The following is a 15,425-nucleotide window of genomic DNA, read 5'->3' as shown; positions in this document are numbered from 1 at the left end:
CTCAAAGTTTAGAACAATATTTTGAACCATGTACTTTATATGGCCAATGAAGACAGAGGAGTGATTTTTATTGGAGCAACTTCTACGGATAACAATGTGAAGGTTTGAAAGTGTCTATTCCAAGAACAATTCAATTGAAATAAAAACTCTGATCTTTATCTTTGCTATTTTACAGCTTTTAAGTACAGATTAACTGAGGGACATTACACAATAAAGTATTTTACAATTATACCATCCTTCATTTGACCTTCCCAATAATAGTCTGGATCTTGTATTTATTTGTATATTTATTTTTATTTACTTATTCAATTTCTACAGCCACCCCCTTACATAAGTCTGGGCAGCTCACAAGAATTAATACAACAGGAACAATACACAAATTGAAATTTAAATGAATAATAAAAATAGAAGAGTATTGTATTTCCTTACAGATGAATGCATTCATTGTGCTACTTTACTTCTTTAATTCTGTGATATAATTTCCCTAAATTCTAAATAGGCTGGCATGTATGAAACATGTTTGTGTGTATAGTTAATTGAAATGCAATTAGCCAATCAATGAAATGCATGCCTTTATCAAAGATTTGAATGAATTCATTCTAGTGTGAAAAACATATGTCCTTTGACTTTTTTTACATTCTTTGACTCTGTTTCATCTACATCTCTCTAATTAGAGGTATGCAAATGTTTCCTTTCAAAACATTCTGAGTTGGAAACCTTAAAAATTGGCCCATTTATGCATGGAATTATTGTTGCTTTGTGTGTTCTGGGAGCATCATAACACAGTTCTGTTTGTAGCAAAATGCTCAGGGCAAGCTATCTTATGCCAAAATAGCAGGCTTCCACTCAGAATGGGACATTTCAGAGTTTTATATGTAAAAGTTACACAATGAAAAATGTGTGTTCCATTAATCTGAGGCAGTAGACATGAGTGCACAAACACTGATACTGAATCAGTTTGGTGCTCTTTTACTCTTTTTTGTTTTTGACCGTTACAAAATCATATAGCAATCTTTTGGTAAATTGTTTTGCCTTTATTATTGATTCCTCATCTGGCAGCATATTCTTCTCCTTTCAGAAATTTTGTTTTTACCACATGACACAAATGAAGTAAACAAATTAAATCAAATAAAAACAAGCCATTAACATGTGTTTAATGGATTTATAACTCTTTTTAAATATATATATATATATATGATGGCTTCAATTCTTTACATTTGGAGTAATTGTCAGTATTTTCACATCTACATTCATCCTGCATAACTTTTTTCTCCCTCAGTCAGATAAGATTCATCCTCTGAGATGCTATTTGAAATGGATTTTTTGTCTCTGACTGGCAGAAGAAAAGGCACATCTTCAATCCCACATGCATTTCTGAATTCAAACCCAGGTTTTAGGCTTGTCTTCATCTAGGCTTAGCAATTAGTTAGTTAGCTGAGCTAGGATTCAGGTACTGAATTGCATAACCAACCCAGAAAAGAACAGAATAACAGAGTTGGATGAGACTTTGGATGACTTTTAGTCCAATCCCCTGATCAAGCAGAAGTCCTATACCATTTCAGACAAATGGCTGTCCAATCACTTTTTAAAAGCCCCCACTGATGAAGTACCCACAACTTCTGAAGGCAAACCATTCCACTGATTAATTGTTCTCACTGTCAATAATTCAATAAAAATCATTCTGGGACTGAAGATTTCCAAACTAATTTCATTTTAGCTACTGGAAAATGTTGCAAATTTGATAGTGCTCTGGCCAAATTATGCAGAACACTGATCCTTATTAGTTCAAAAAGACATCAGCACACATTCAGTTAACCTCCTAAGAAGCAGTCATACATTTATCTTATTAGTTGAAGAGAAGGGAAAAAAAAGAAAATAGGAGTTGACAACCAAAGTTTACCTTCATTATCCATCAGTGTCTTGTTTATGTCATTTATCAGTGTTTACACCAGGGGTGGGCTGCAGGGGGTTTGCAGGAGTTTGGGAGAACCTCTAGCTAAGATTCTGTGCAGTTTGGGGAATCCCCAAATTCCACTCCTGGCTGGCCCCACCCACCCCTCCCCGCCCCTCCCAGGAGTCCCGACACAGCCCATTTTGGATGCAGGTAAGTGCAGGGCACACATGGAGGCTCAGGGAGGGTGAAAAATGGGTGTACTAGAAGTTCGGGGAGGCCAGAAACAGACCTGTTTCCAGCCTCCAGAGGGCCTCCGGAGCCTGGGGTGGCTGTTTTTGCCCTTCTGGAGCCTTGAGGAAAGCCTCCAGAGCCCGGAAAGGGTAAAAATACCACCTCCCGTGGTGCAGGAGGGCAACTAAGCCATGCCCACAATGGCCACGCCCACCCATCAACTGGTCAGAGAACCCTTTGATAAAATTTTTGAAGCCCACTCCTGATTTACACCTTTATTTACAATATAATAGCCACTGTAATATTTATGTTTTATTTATCCAGCTATGGTTTCCTCTTGCTCCTAAAAAAAGTTGGCTTTTCTTCTTTCACACATGCTCCATGAGTGGTTTTGAGCAATTTTAAATTCACAGTATCCACTTTAAAAGTGATAGCAATACCAATAGCACTTAGATTTATATACCACTTCATAGAATTTTACAGCACTCTCCAAGCAGTTTATAGAGTCAGCATATTACTCTCAACAATCTGAGTCCTCATTTGCACATGAAAATGCAATGAATTATTTGCACCAACCTTTTGAAGATGGCGTAAATCATAGAAAAATGGTTAAAAATTTGCAGTTAATAAATTAGGAGGAGGAGAGAATCGAAAACTAAGGATAGTTCATGAATAATTCTTTGTTCACAAAAATTATGGGAATAACAATGCTATTAGAATAAAAATCTTAATTTTAGGAATGAAGTATTAGAATTTAAGGATACATTCAGTGCTGTTTTGTTTTTCCAGGCAAGGTAAAGGAAGTTACAGTATTAGAATTCTCTTCTCCCCGCCACTCCAAAACCCAAGAGTAAAATGAGATTTCTAATCCAAGCTGAGTAGAGGATTCCAATTTTTTACAGCATAAGTAGAATCTGGTAATTCTTAAGAATTTTGTATATTTTAATCCTGAACTGGTATTGCACTGAATTCTCTTCAAATTCCAGAATACCATTTAACACAACACAACCTCCACGTTCATTTGTGGCTGTCTCAGACAGTACAATTCTGACAGAAATTCTGAAAACAGGAATTAATTTTGCAATAGATTTACCAATTTTTAGTTACCAGAAGAGTAGCTATGTGAATAGAAAAGTTGTGTGATATATAATACATCTGTCACAGGAATATATTTAATAAAACATGACCCATAAAAGCTTTATGAATGCAACATGTATTATGACTTCTCAAAATTGTTTGAGGATTTTTGTTATCTTTGTTATGAACAATATTACAAAAGTGCTACTTCAATTTATGTCATTAAAACCACACAGAGTTTTTAAAAATACAAACAGCATTTTCAAATTTGAGTTTAATTGTTTTTACTTCAGTTGAATTTCCTACAATAAGTTTTTTTCATTTAGTAAGGTAGTAAAGTTAATGATATATTATTAATAATTAATACATTAATAATTGTTGTAAGTAATTGTAATTTCATTAATAATCTTTACTGCTTTATTCCTCTTCATGTCAAATGAGTAGAATTCATGGACAAAAATAGAACTAACATGTTCGAATAGCCAGGTTTAGAATCTGGTTCATTGTAGACATTGTTTTGTACTTCAGATGACATTTTATTTGAAACAGGTACAAACCCCCACAAATTAACATTTTTAATTATTCGTCACTTACCTTTCACTATTAATTCTGCATAGTTTGAAACTCCTGATCCACCATCAGAACGGATTACACATCGGTATTTACTGATACTGCGTTGGGATGTATCAGCTACACTAACAGTAGCAGAAAAACGTCTATGGTTGACAACTCTGGTAACCATTAATGCTGTGTCTCTTCCATTCCACTGCTGTCACACAAAGAGAGGGAGAAAGATCTATGTAAGTATAACATGTTCATGAAAAGAATATTCCTAACTCATGTTAATTTCTTTCCCTGAAATTCTTACAAAAACATGACATCTTTTCTCCCAAATGAATTACTTAAACTTGGTGTGTATTACTAAAATTCAGTTTCAGTTTAGGTCAAGAGTAGTAGTTACTATATATTTTACTACCTATCAACTACACGAGTAGTTCTTTCTCTCTCAGTCTTAGAGAAGAAAATCAAAACAACCACTAACCTACACTGGATTAGCCTGGTAGATTATGGTTTATAACTTTCAATGAAGAGGCCTTCATCCTGCAGTGGATTGAATCAGGCTGATAATAGATTGCAGTACAACATTGCTCCATTATAAAAGCTATCAATAAGAAAAGGTTGGATTGTAGAAATGTAAGATTCTGAAATGTGTGTCATTTATGGGGATTCAAAGGTCACCTAGTGGGTAAGATATATGATTTCATTTTCTTCCTAACAATATAAAGTGACTCATGCCTCCCTTTTGTAGATATTAGGCCAAGATCAAAAACTCATTGGATATAATAAAAGTATGCAGCCTGCACAATCCAGCCATATACTCCACTGAATTTTGCTTCAACATATACTATGGCCTTGCATTGCCTTCATTTTTTTTAAAACAACCGCCTTCATTTTTTTAAAAAAAGAAACCATCTTATTTATTTTGTTTTCTTTTTCAACATAGATGCTAGCTGTGAATTTAAAAAAAAACCTCTGATATATATGTTGTTGCTCTCAAGGACAAAAAGATAACACAGATGATTGGCAGGGTATATTTGTGCTGGGTTTAGAGACTGCTTATCAGAGACAATTTATTCAGCTGAAACAATAGTACAGTCAGTTCTTTGGAATAAATCTGGCAGTTTTAAACTGTAGTGGTAGCAGTAACAAGCACAACCATCCTTAAGAAAGCAGTAGCTGAGATTTAAGCTACTTTACAATTTCTAACAAAAGGTGTGATTGAGAATGATTAGGATCAGAATGTAGATTAATAAAGTGGTATGACTGAAATAAATTAGGTATGCAAATAAAATGTAGTTTAAAAAGACTTCAAGTAGAAATAAAGTAAGGCATCCTGAAATTTCCTCACATTGATCTCATCCCATCTTTTGAAAGATCAGCTTTCAGTGCCTTGCTTGTTTCTTTTTCCTTTACAGCCTCAAAATCAGATCTCTAATTCTGCTAATTCTGATTTTTCCAATGGGAACATAAGAAACATTTGGTGCATTTATGCAATAAAAATATATAAGTAACTAGAGAAGAAATATAGTAAATAAATGCTATATGACATTCCCTATAAAGTTAAACATTTAGCTGCTCGAGACATTAAGCATATTCAGCTAAATCATTTTTCAGGCCATAAATTTAAACCCCATTTTATATGATCCAGAATGTTCTCTTACCCAAAGGGAAATGATGAAAGTATTGCACAGAAATTTTCCACTGGGTTCAGAATATCTATTTGTTCATAGATGAGAAATATGGTTTGAAACTTCTAAAGAACATAAAGGATCCATTATGGTTTTTACCTGTAGCCACAATTTGTCATGCTGAGACCACTTTCCTCCTGCAATGCACTGGAATGTTGCATTCTGCCCAACATTAACCTCCACGTTTTGCAGCCGCAGGAAGTGAGGAGCTTTTCCTAACAAAAAGACAAAATATTACCAGGATAGAGCATCACAATGCATAATGATAGCAAAAATAGAATGAGAATCAGTCTTTCTTTCTTTCTTTCTTTCTTTCTTTCTTTCTTTCTTTCTTTCTTTCTTTCTTTCTTTCTTTCTTTCTTTCTTTCTTTCTTTCTTTCTTTCTCTTGCCAAGTTTCTCATAGAATAAATGACCTAGCAAAGCAATGCTAAGCCTATGTTTTGGTTTTCTTTTTTAAATGCAGACTGTCTTTGTTGTTCTAGCTAAGAAGATGAAAAGGAACACAATGACCACCTTACCATAAACAGTGTACTATAAATAAATATTCCGTAACAAAAGAATCCAACATTTCCTAAGATATTCAATTAATTTTTAGTGGAAGCAAAAAGCAAATGCCCTCTGTAGAAAGATGGGTAAATAATGTTTGTTTTAAAAAGGTAGATATGAAGGAGTAAAAATTTTACAGCTACAACTAATAATTAGTAACAATAAATAATAATAACATTAGATTAGTTTGAAATTAACAAGATGAGAAGGAAGAGAGCAAGATGCACTAATGGGGGAGTGTTATTTAGTCCATTAGCTATCTCTATAATCATTTACTCCAATTGGGACCCCAGGCTAGTTGGCAGAGCCAGGTCTTCAGGCCCTTTCAGAAAGCTAAAAGTACGGGTGCAGATCTCATCTCAAGGGTCACAATTATCCAAAGGGCAGCAACCAATGCAGAAAAGGCTCTTCTCTTGGAGCCCACCAATCAAAATTGGTTGCCCGATGGGATTCTTCTGGTGATGGATAATGTCACCCAGCAGCTTCATGTAGATGTTTAAAAGGAGTGGAGAGAGAACTGAGCCCTGCAGCACACCACAAAAGGTTCAGTAATCTCTCCACTCCAGCTGTGGACTGGACCTCTCACTCCCTATCAGCACCAATTGGGACCTGCCTGCGACAAAGGAGCCAAAATAGAGCAAACTGCACTCAAACCCTGCAACCAACCCTAAAAGATACCATGGTCAAGGAGAACAAGGATGGATGCTCTACCCAGAAGATAGAAGTAAAAGGTTTATTCTACCAGTTATTTTAGAAACAATAATCCCAGACACAAAGAATGACATCACTATGTTTCAATGCCATACAGCTTGAAGCTATAACTCACTAGCAAATTAGTAATAAGAGCAACAATTCATTAAAATTTTATGCCACCCAACTCTCAATGACTCTGGGTGGCTCACAACAAAGAAATTACAATAAATCCAATAACATAAATACTACAGATAAAAGATGGCAAGTGCAATGCAGCAAGGAGTCTCATTTTCCCTTGCTAAAGATCTAGGAAAAGAGCCAGGTCTTCATAGCTCTTCTAAATTACAGCAGATATGAGGCCATCTGGATCTTGGATGGCACAGTTACTTTCAGGGGAAAGTTCCAATTGGCCCATTCACAGGTTTATATCATGTCCCAGGTAAAAAGAAGCACCCTGGCCATCTTTCATACTGGAGCTTTGCTTCCTGAATACCTGCAATATTGGGTTGCTTGTTTTCTTTTTTTCATAACGTCTCTGGCATTTCAAATATATAACCAAAGCAAATGATTTTTGTATATCAAAATCCATTTTCTCTTCATTGTATGAATACAATGCATGGATGCTATTAACTGACATTGCCAACTTTTTGATTATGTTTGGTTCTGTGCATGGATGCTATTAACTGATGTTGCCAACTTTTTGATTATGTTTGGTTCTGTGCTCCAGCTGCATTCCAGAGGCAAAGAATTCAAAATGTTCACCAAATTTAACTCTACTGATTCATCTCAGAAAATTTATCAATTTATCCAGTAGTAAATAATATGCTAAGCCACAGAATTGGGACTGTAACTGATTACTTTAGAATGCACTAAAAGTGAAATGGGAGGTCTCTGATCAAGATTTACCTCAGATTTTAGCAATCATAGAATACAATCATGACCATAGTGATGGAGCAGACACACTTTTAATTTTTGTCACCCATTTTTATATTTAAATTAAAATCATTCTCCAAACTTCAGATAGCAAAATAAACATCCATAGAAAGGGAAACTAGCTAGTAACTGTCCACAACATATATTGTATTTCTGAAGGACTACATTCAGTCAATCAAGTTAAATAGTGCTATGCCATCTCTTTTAACTGGTCACTAATTTATCCATGTCAAAATGTATTGAAATACTAGCTCTTGGCTGACGCAGGGTCATAGATCTGTCATTTGTAATGGAGAGCCCTTGATACAAAGCACTACTGCTTTAATATATTTACAGCAAACAATTTTGACACTTAATGTCTTCCGTTCCCTCCAACTTCAGTGTACGGACCTGTTTAATTGGCAATAATTCTGCTATTTTAAGTCCTCTGGCACTTCTGAATTAGAACAAAAGAAAGCATTTACTAATAAGAGCAGGCAAAATCTGCTTGTTTGCATGCAAACCACACTAATCTACATTTCCCAAACTGATATGTAAAGCAGCATGTAATTACTTTGTGGGGGGGGGGAGGTTTGCTGGTTTTAATTTATTTGAACATTTTGATACAATTCCTTAATCACAAAAAGACAAGAACAGTTAGGCAAAATCTCATGAAAAAAATCACTACTAAAGGATGCTAGTTAGAGCCTCAGTTGTACCTATATTTTCTCTTTCTGCTGTCTGCAATCGTGTTTCTTACAATAGATAATTTATGTTATGTTATGTTATGTTATGTTATGTTATGTTATGTTATGTTATGTTATGTTATGTTATGTTATGTTATGTTATGTTATGTTATGTTACAGTAGATAATTTATATTATGTTATGTTAGGCTAGGAAAGTTAGTAACCTCTCTTTCAAGATACCTTTCATAATCTAATGGACAAATTCATGTAGTTTACTTGGTGACAAAAGAAAAAAATATTTGCCACTTAGTACCTGTGAAATATTATTTTAAATTTTTCACTCTTATCGATAGGCCTAGTATTTTTTTTAGTTGTGTCCTATTCAAGTAGTAAGAAGAATAGATCCTGTTTAGCTTTTCAAAATCACCCAGTTATTCATGAAATTCTTACCGGATGACTAGGCCAGTTACTATGACTTAGTTCACAGTGACTAATTTTATGCACAAGGGTTTTTTTTTTTTGGTGGGGGGATAGGCAGGGGGTTTGAAGTATAATGGAAATAAAGCGATAAAGGAAAGAGAGTAAATGGGGCATAAAAATAAGATTCATTGGCATCCTTCAGTCTCAAAAGACTATGGTATCATGTTCTGGAAAGAGGTCCTAAAACAGCATCTAGTGTGACTAAAAAGGCCAATTTGAAAGTGGGGACACTGAGGGCAGATACATTCTGTCCCCTGCCCAGCCCCCAGATTTCACTGGTTCTGGGACTATATTTTTGCCTCAGCCTGTTGAACAAGTGTCTCTTCAATTGGAGAAGGCCATGCTGCGTCTTTAGCCTCCAAGCTGAACGATCGGAGGTCAAGGTTTCCCAGTTGTTAATGTCCATTCCCAGGGCCTTTAGGTCCCTCTTGCAGATATCCTTATATCACAGCTGTGGTCTCCCTCTGAGGTGCTTTCCCTGCACTAATTCTCCATACAGGAAATCTTTTGGAATCTGACCAACAGCCATTCTCACGACATTCCCAAGCCAGCGTAGATGTTGCTATTTCATAAATAAGATTATTGCTTTAAATAAAAAGTCATATATGTGAACAGAAGCACTTTGAAGTCAAATTTTCAATTTTATTTATTTATTTATTTATTTATTTATTTATTTATTTATTTATTTATTTATTTATTTATTTATTTATTATTTGATTTTAATACCGCCCTTCTCCAGCAGGACTCAGGGCGGTGAACAGCCAAGGTAATACATAGCATACAAAATTTAAAAACAGTTTAAAAGATATTAAATGATTTCGGCCCACAATTTAAAACAGTCCAATTAAAATCAATTACAAATTAAAACCGAAAGTATGGGATCAAGCCAGCCTGGCTAGATGAAATAAGTGAGTTTTAAGGGCCCGACGAAAAGTCCGGTGGTCTGGTATCGTCGTATCTCTGGGGGTAGGTCATTCCAGAGGGCAGGTGCTGCCACAGAGAAGACTCTCCCCCTGGGGGTCACCAGCCGACATTGTCTGGCCGACGGCACCCTGAGGATGCCTTCTCTGTGCGAGCGTACTGGCCAGTGGGAGGCTATTGGCGGCAGAAGGCGGTCTCGTAGATACCCCAGCCCTAAGCCATGGAGCGCTTTAAAGGTGGTCACCAACACCTTGAAGTGCACCCGGAAGACCACCGGGAGCCAGTGCAGCTCGCGCAGGAGAGGTGTCACATGGGAGCGCCCCATCGCTCCCATAATCCCCTGCGCGGCCGCATTCTGGACCAGTTGGAGCCTCCAGGTGCACCCCAAGGGGAGCTCCATGTAGAGAGCATTGCAGTAGTCCAGGCAGGAAGTGACGAGTGCCTGAGTGATCGTGCGTAGGGACTCCTGATCCAGAAAGGGACGCAACTGGCATATCAGGCGAACCTGATAAAAAGCCCCTCTGGCCACAGCCGTCATATGCTCTTCTAAAGACAGCCGTGCATCCAGGAGGACGTCCAAGTTGCAAGCCCTCTCCGTGGGGGCCAATGATTTGCCCCAATAACCAGCGATGGCACCAGCTGGCTATATCGGGATGCCGGAAGCTACAGCCACTCGGTCTTGGAAGGTTTGAGTTGGAGCCTGTTTCTCCCCATCCAGGCCCTCACGGCCTCCAGGCACCGGGACATCACTTCAAGGGCATCATTGGGGTGGCCTGGGGTGGAGATGTATGTTCTGTAATCTTCTACAGAATTTTGAACTCTGCAGATTTCTGAAATACAAACTAAGGTAGGACTCATTTTAATTGGTTTCAGATTTTTTTTTTCTATAACAAGATACAAGAAGAACAGCCATTTTTAAACAACTGAGAGGGGTTTGTTTTTTGCTAATTTGAGTGGAAAGACCTCAACGGGCTAACAGGGCTGTTGTTCTGCTCACAATCTTTGTATGCACTACCAGTGTATGTATGGACCGCCCATTCTTACATTCAAAACTCATGCTTAAAATACCAGTTCAGGTTCCTTTTTGCAATAACTGCAGTAATAATTATCATGTCATCACAGCTGAATTTAAACTTATCAGGAAAGCATGGAGACAAAGTCTGTGAACAAAAAAAATAAAAGGCTCCAGGTGTTTGGTAAGTATTCATAAAACACTGAATAACCAGTTTATCCATATCCTTCCTATAAAGATCAGACTGATGCTTAAATTTACTACCAGGAAATCAGACTGATGCTTAAATTTACTACCAGATAGAATAGAATAGTCAGACTGCCACAACTTTCTCAGTATAGATTTTGAAGAAGATTGTGAAATGGGCATCCCTTGGCCACTAGGATGGCCAAGGTATCTGAATTTACTGAAACTTATGATTCACTATGCCATGATACTCCAAGAATATTATGGTAGTTTTTGAAGGTGGGCAAACTTCTTCATCACACATTAATAATGAGATTAAAATGCACTGAATAGATGAAAGCTTCGGAACCAACTTAAAGTAGTTTGTCCCAAAGGTCTTTTTGAAGGGGCAACTGGACTTTTTGGTTTTTCTTTGAAGATGTTTCACTTCTCATCCAAGAAGCTTCTTCAGCTCTGGCTAGATGGTGGGGAATGGAAAGATTTATACTCCTTGCAGAACACTGGTCATTTGCATTCTTTTAGCGAGTTGTTAAGGCCACCTGGAAGTTTATCTGTGTCATCTGAGTGGTGCAAATGGGTGTGGAACCTTATTGGAATTGCTGAAAGGACTGTGTTGTAGACTGGAAATAGATGGTGTCATATCCCACCCCCTCTTTTGAGAGAGGGCTGTTCAATTTTAAAATAGATGGCCTCTTTGACTCCTCTTTCAAACCAATGGTCCTCTCTGTCCAAAATGTGGACTTTGCTGCCTTCAAAAGTGGTGGTTTGATGAATCTAGTCATGTTGGGTTTGTTCTCCTATGTTGTGCCATGCGTTTATGAAGTAGTTTAAAGCAGTTTGATTCAAGAGTTCCAGTCCCATTTTGCAAGAGTGAAAAATGTATCCATAGTTGATTTGTATTATTTACATGATATTGTAGATGAGGGCTCTTCAACATTTTATCCTTTCAGTACACAGAAAGGTACACAGTATATCCTTATAACACAGAATCAATAAATAATAAACACAGAAAGATCTGCAGCAAATTGTGGTGATGCCAACATGGCTACATGCAGATGATAACATCATCATACAAATGCCACTATAGGTAGCCCTCGACTTGCAACAGTTCATTTAGTGACCATTCAAAGTTACATCACTGAAAAATATTTATTTATTTATTTATTTATTTATTTATTTATTTATTTATTTATTTATTTATTTATTTATTTATTTATTTATTATATTTCTATACCGCCTTTCTCCCGTAGGACTCAAGGCGGTGTACAGTCAAGAAAAATATAGACACACAAACATCATAAAATTGCTAATTAAAATTATTACTTAGTTTGGTCAATTAAATAAAACCCAGAATTAGATAACTTTTAAAAAATCATTCATATGTTCGTATGTTTAGCCCCGCCTTTTGGAACATCAGGGTCTTGAGGGCACGGCGGAAAGCATGGAGATCAGGGATATTCCGTATCTCCGGGGGCAGTTCATTCCAAAGGGTTGGAGCCCCCACAGAGAAGGCCCTCCCCCTGGGAGTCGCCAGTCGACATAATTTGACTGACGGTACCCTGAGTAGTCCCTCCCTGTGAGAACGAACTGGTCGGTGGGAGGCTATTGGTGGCAAAAGATGGTCTCGTAGGTACCCAGGTCCTAAGCCATGGAGCGCTTTAAAGGTGATAACTAACACCTTGAATCGCACCTGGAAGACCACCGGGAGCCAGTGCAGCTCGCATAGGAGAGGTGTTACATGGGCGTAATGAGCTGCGCCCATAATCACCCGCGCGGCTACGTTCTGGACCAGTTGGATCCTCCGGGTGCTTTTCAAGGGGAGCCCCATGTAGAGAGCATTACAGTAGTCCATACGGGAGGTAACTAGGGCATGAGTGACCGTGCGCAAGGCGTCCCAATCCAGAAAGGTACGCAACTGGCGGATCAGGTGAACCTGATAAAAGGCACCCCTGGCCATGGCCGTCAAATGATCTTCTAAAGATAACCGTGAATCCAGGAGGACACCGAAGTTGCGGGCCCTCTCTGTGGGGAGCAAGATCTCATCCCCTCTTGTCAGTGATGGTACCAGCTGACTATACCGGGACACCAGAAGCCACATCCACTCGTTCTTGGAGGGGATGAGTCTGAGCTTGTTTCTCCCCATCCAGATCTGCACAGCCTCCAGGCAACGGGACATCACAGCAAGGGCATCATTGGGGTGGTCTGGGGTGGAGATGTATAGCTGTGTGTCATCAGCATACTGATCAACACTCACCCCAAAACCACGGATGATCTCGCCGAGCGGTTTTACATAAATGTTGAACAGAAGGGGTGAGAGGACTGACCCTTGCGGCACCCCACAAATAAGGTGCCTCGAGGTCGACCTCTGCCCCCCTGCCAACACAAACTGCGAACGGTCAGAGAGGAAGGAGGAGAACCACTGAAGCACGGTGCCCCCTATTCCTAACCCCTCCAGCCGGTGCAGTAAGATACCATGGTCGATAGTATCAAAAGCCGCTGAGAGATCTAATAGGACCAGGATAGAGGAGCAACCTCTGTCCCGAACCCTCCAGAGATCATCCACCAATGCGACCAATGCCGTTTCCGTGCTGTATCGTGACCTGAAGCCTGACTGGAACGGATCCAGATAGACAACTTCATCCAGGTATCGGGGTAGTTGTCGCGCCACCACACTCTCAACAATCTTCGCAACAAAGCGAAGATTGGAGACTGGACGATAATTTGATAATATAGCTGGGTCCAGGGAAGGCTTCTTGAGGAGGGGCTTCACAACCACCTCTTTCAAGGCGGCGGGAAAGACACCCTCACTCAGAGAAGCATTTATAATCCCCTGGAGCCAGCCTCGTGTAACCTCCCGGGAGGCCAGTACCAACCAGGAGGGACACGGGTCCAATAAACATGTGGCAGCGTTAAGCTTGCCCAGAATCCTGTCCACGTCCTCAGGAGCCACAGAGTCAAACTCTTCCCAGATAACGCTCTCAAGACCTGCCCCCGTCTCCTCCCCTGGATCTACCCAATCGGAGTCCAGGCCTTCCCGAATCTGAGCGACTTTATCATGCAGGAATTGTACAAAATCCTCAGCTCGATCCTTTAAGGGATCTTCCCGTACCCCCACCTGAAGTAGGGAGCGGGTCACCCTAAACAACGCAGCTGGGCGGTTCTCTGCAGATGCAATAAGAGCGGAGAAGTAGCTAGGCTTTGCCGCTCTTATCGCCACTAGGTAGGTCTTAATATAAGATCTCACCTGTGTTCGGTCAGATTCAGATCGGCTTGTCCTCCAATCGCTCTCCAGGCGTCTTTTCCGATGCTTCATCTCTCTCAGCTCCTCGGAAAACCAAGGAGCTAGACGAGATCAGCATCGGGTCAGAGGCCGCAAAGGCACAACGCGGTCCAAGGCCCCAGTAGCCGCCCTGTCCCAGGTGACCACCAGGTCCTCAGTCGAGTTGTGAGCCAGAGTCTCAGGAAATGGCCCAAGCTCCATCAGGAACCTTTCGGGGTCCATCAGGCGCCTGGGACGGAACCATTTGGTTGGTTCCGTCTCCTTGCTGTGGGTGGAAGTGACTTGAAAGTCCATGTGAAGGAGAGAATGATCAGACCATGACAAGGGCTTGATGTCTATATCCCCTATTCTTAGATCATTCAGCCACTGATCAGAGACAAAAATCAAGTCCAGAGTGTGATTCCCCAAATATGACTTATGACTGTTTTTCACACATACAACCATTGCAACATCCCCATGGTCATGTGATCAAAATCTGGATGCTTGACAACTGACTCATATTTATGACAGTTGCAGTGTCCTGAGATGATGTAATCACTTTTTGTGACCTTCTGACAAACAAAGTCAATGGAGAAGCCAGATTCACTAAATCACTTCATAACATAACAGCTGCAAGGATGAGGTAAAATTCACTTAACAACTATCTCACTTAGCAAAATAAATTTTGGGCTCTATTGTGGTCATAAGTCAAGGACCCTCTATATTATGTTCTGATGTTTTGACATCAGACGCATAAGTCAACGCATTTGTATAATGACCTTGTCACACATTTTCATCATTTATCGCTTTAGAGATACCTACACTGGCAAAGTAAGTTGGAGGAAGATTGCATGGCCCAAAGTGACTCGAGAAACTAACTCTGTTAAATTTTCTGGGATTTATCTAAAAATCTATACTTAGCTTCTCCCTGTCGGTGGGACTAAAAATGCTTTAGTCTGCTTACTTTGTCCTAATTATTAAGCTCTCCATAGAAATAAAAAAAAGTCAGATAATTCCCATGATCATACAAAATAGCCTAAATTAAAATTAAAATTCATACTGTGTCAGTTTGTTCTTCACTGTTATAAACTGAGTATCTTTAATGTCAATTTGATACAGATTCCTAATTGAATGCCTTTAAAATAAATCTGAATAGAACAGCTGAAAGAAATACAGTAGCCTCGGAAATGTAGCAAAACAATCTGACTTATTTCTCTATTTCACAGTGTGAGTCACATGCTTTGAAATATATATATATATATATATATATATATATA

The 15,425-nt window shown here is 39.0% G+C and overlaps 1 protein-coding gene across 8 annotated transcripts in view; it reads right to left on the bottom strand.

The window, feature by feature from the left end:
- PTPRT (protein tyrosine phosphatase receptor type T) overlaps nt 1-15,425 on the bottom strand; it is a 677,232-nt gene that overhangs the window by 368,976 nt on the left and 292,831 nt on the right. For all 8 annotated transcript variants that reach the window (XM_034413956.3, XM_034413962.3, XM_034413960.3 and 5 more), the window contains exons 5-6: nt 5,551-5,666; nt 3,797-3,971 (exon numbers count right to left, since the gene is read on the bottom strand). In XM_034413956.3, the coding sequence (XP_034269847.1) occupies nt 3,797-3,971; nt 5,551-5,666 (291 nt within the window). The remainder of the gene's footprint in view (nt 1-3,796; nt 3,972-5,550; nt 5,667-15,425) is intronic.

This window comes from Pantherophis guttatus, chromosome 3, assembly GCF_059756535.1.
Source record: "Pantherophis guttatus breed Tessera chromosome 3, ASM5975653v1, whole genome shotgun sequence".
Lineage (NCBI taxonomy): Eukaryota > Metazoa > Chordata > Lepidosauria > Squamata > Colubridae > Pantherophis > Pantherophis guttatus.
Note: the sequence above shows the minus strand (reverse complement) of the source record. Positions and strands in the feature narration are given on the sequence as shown.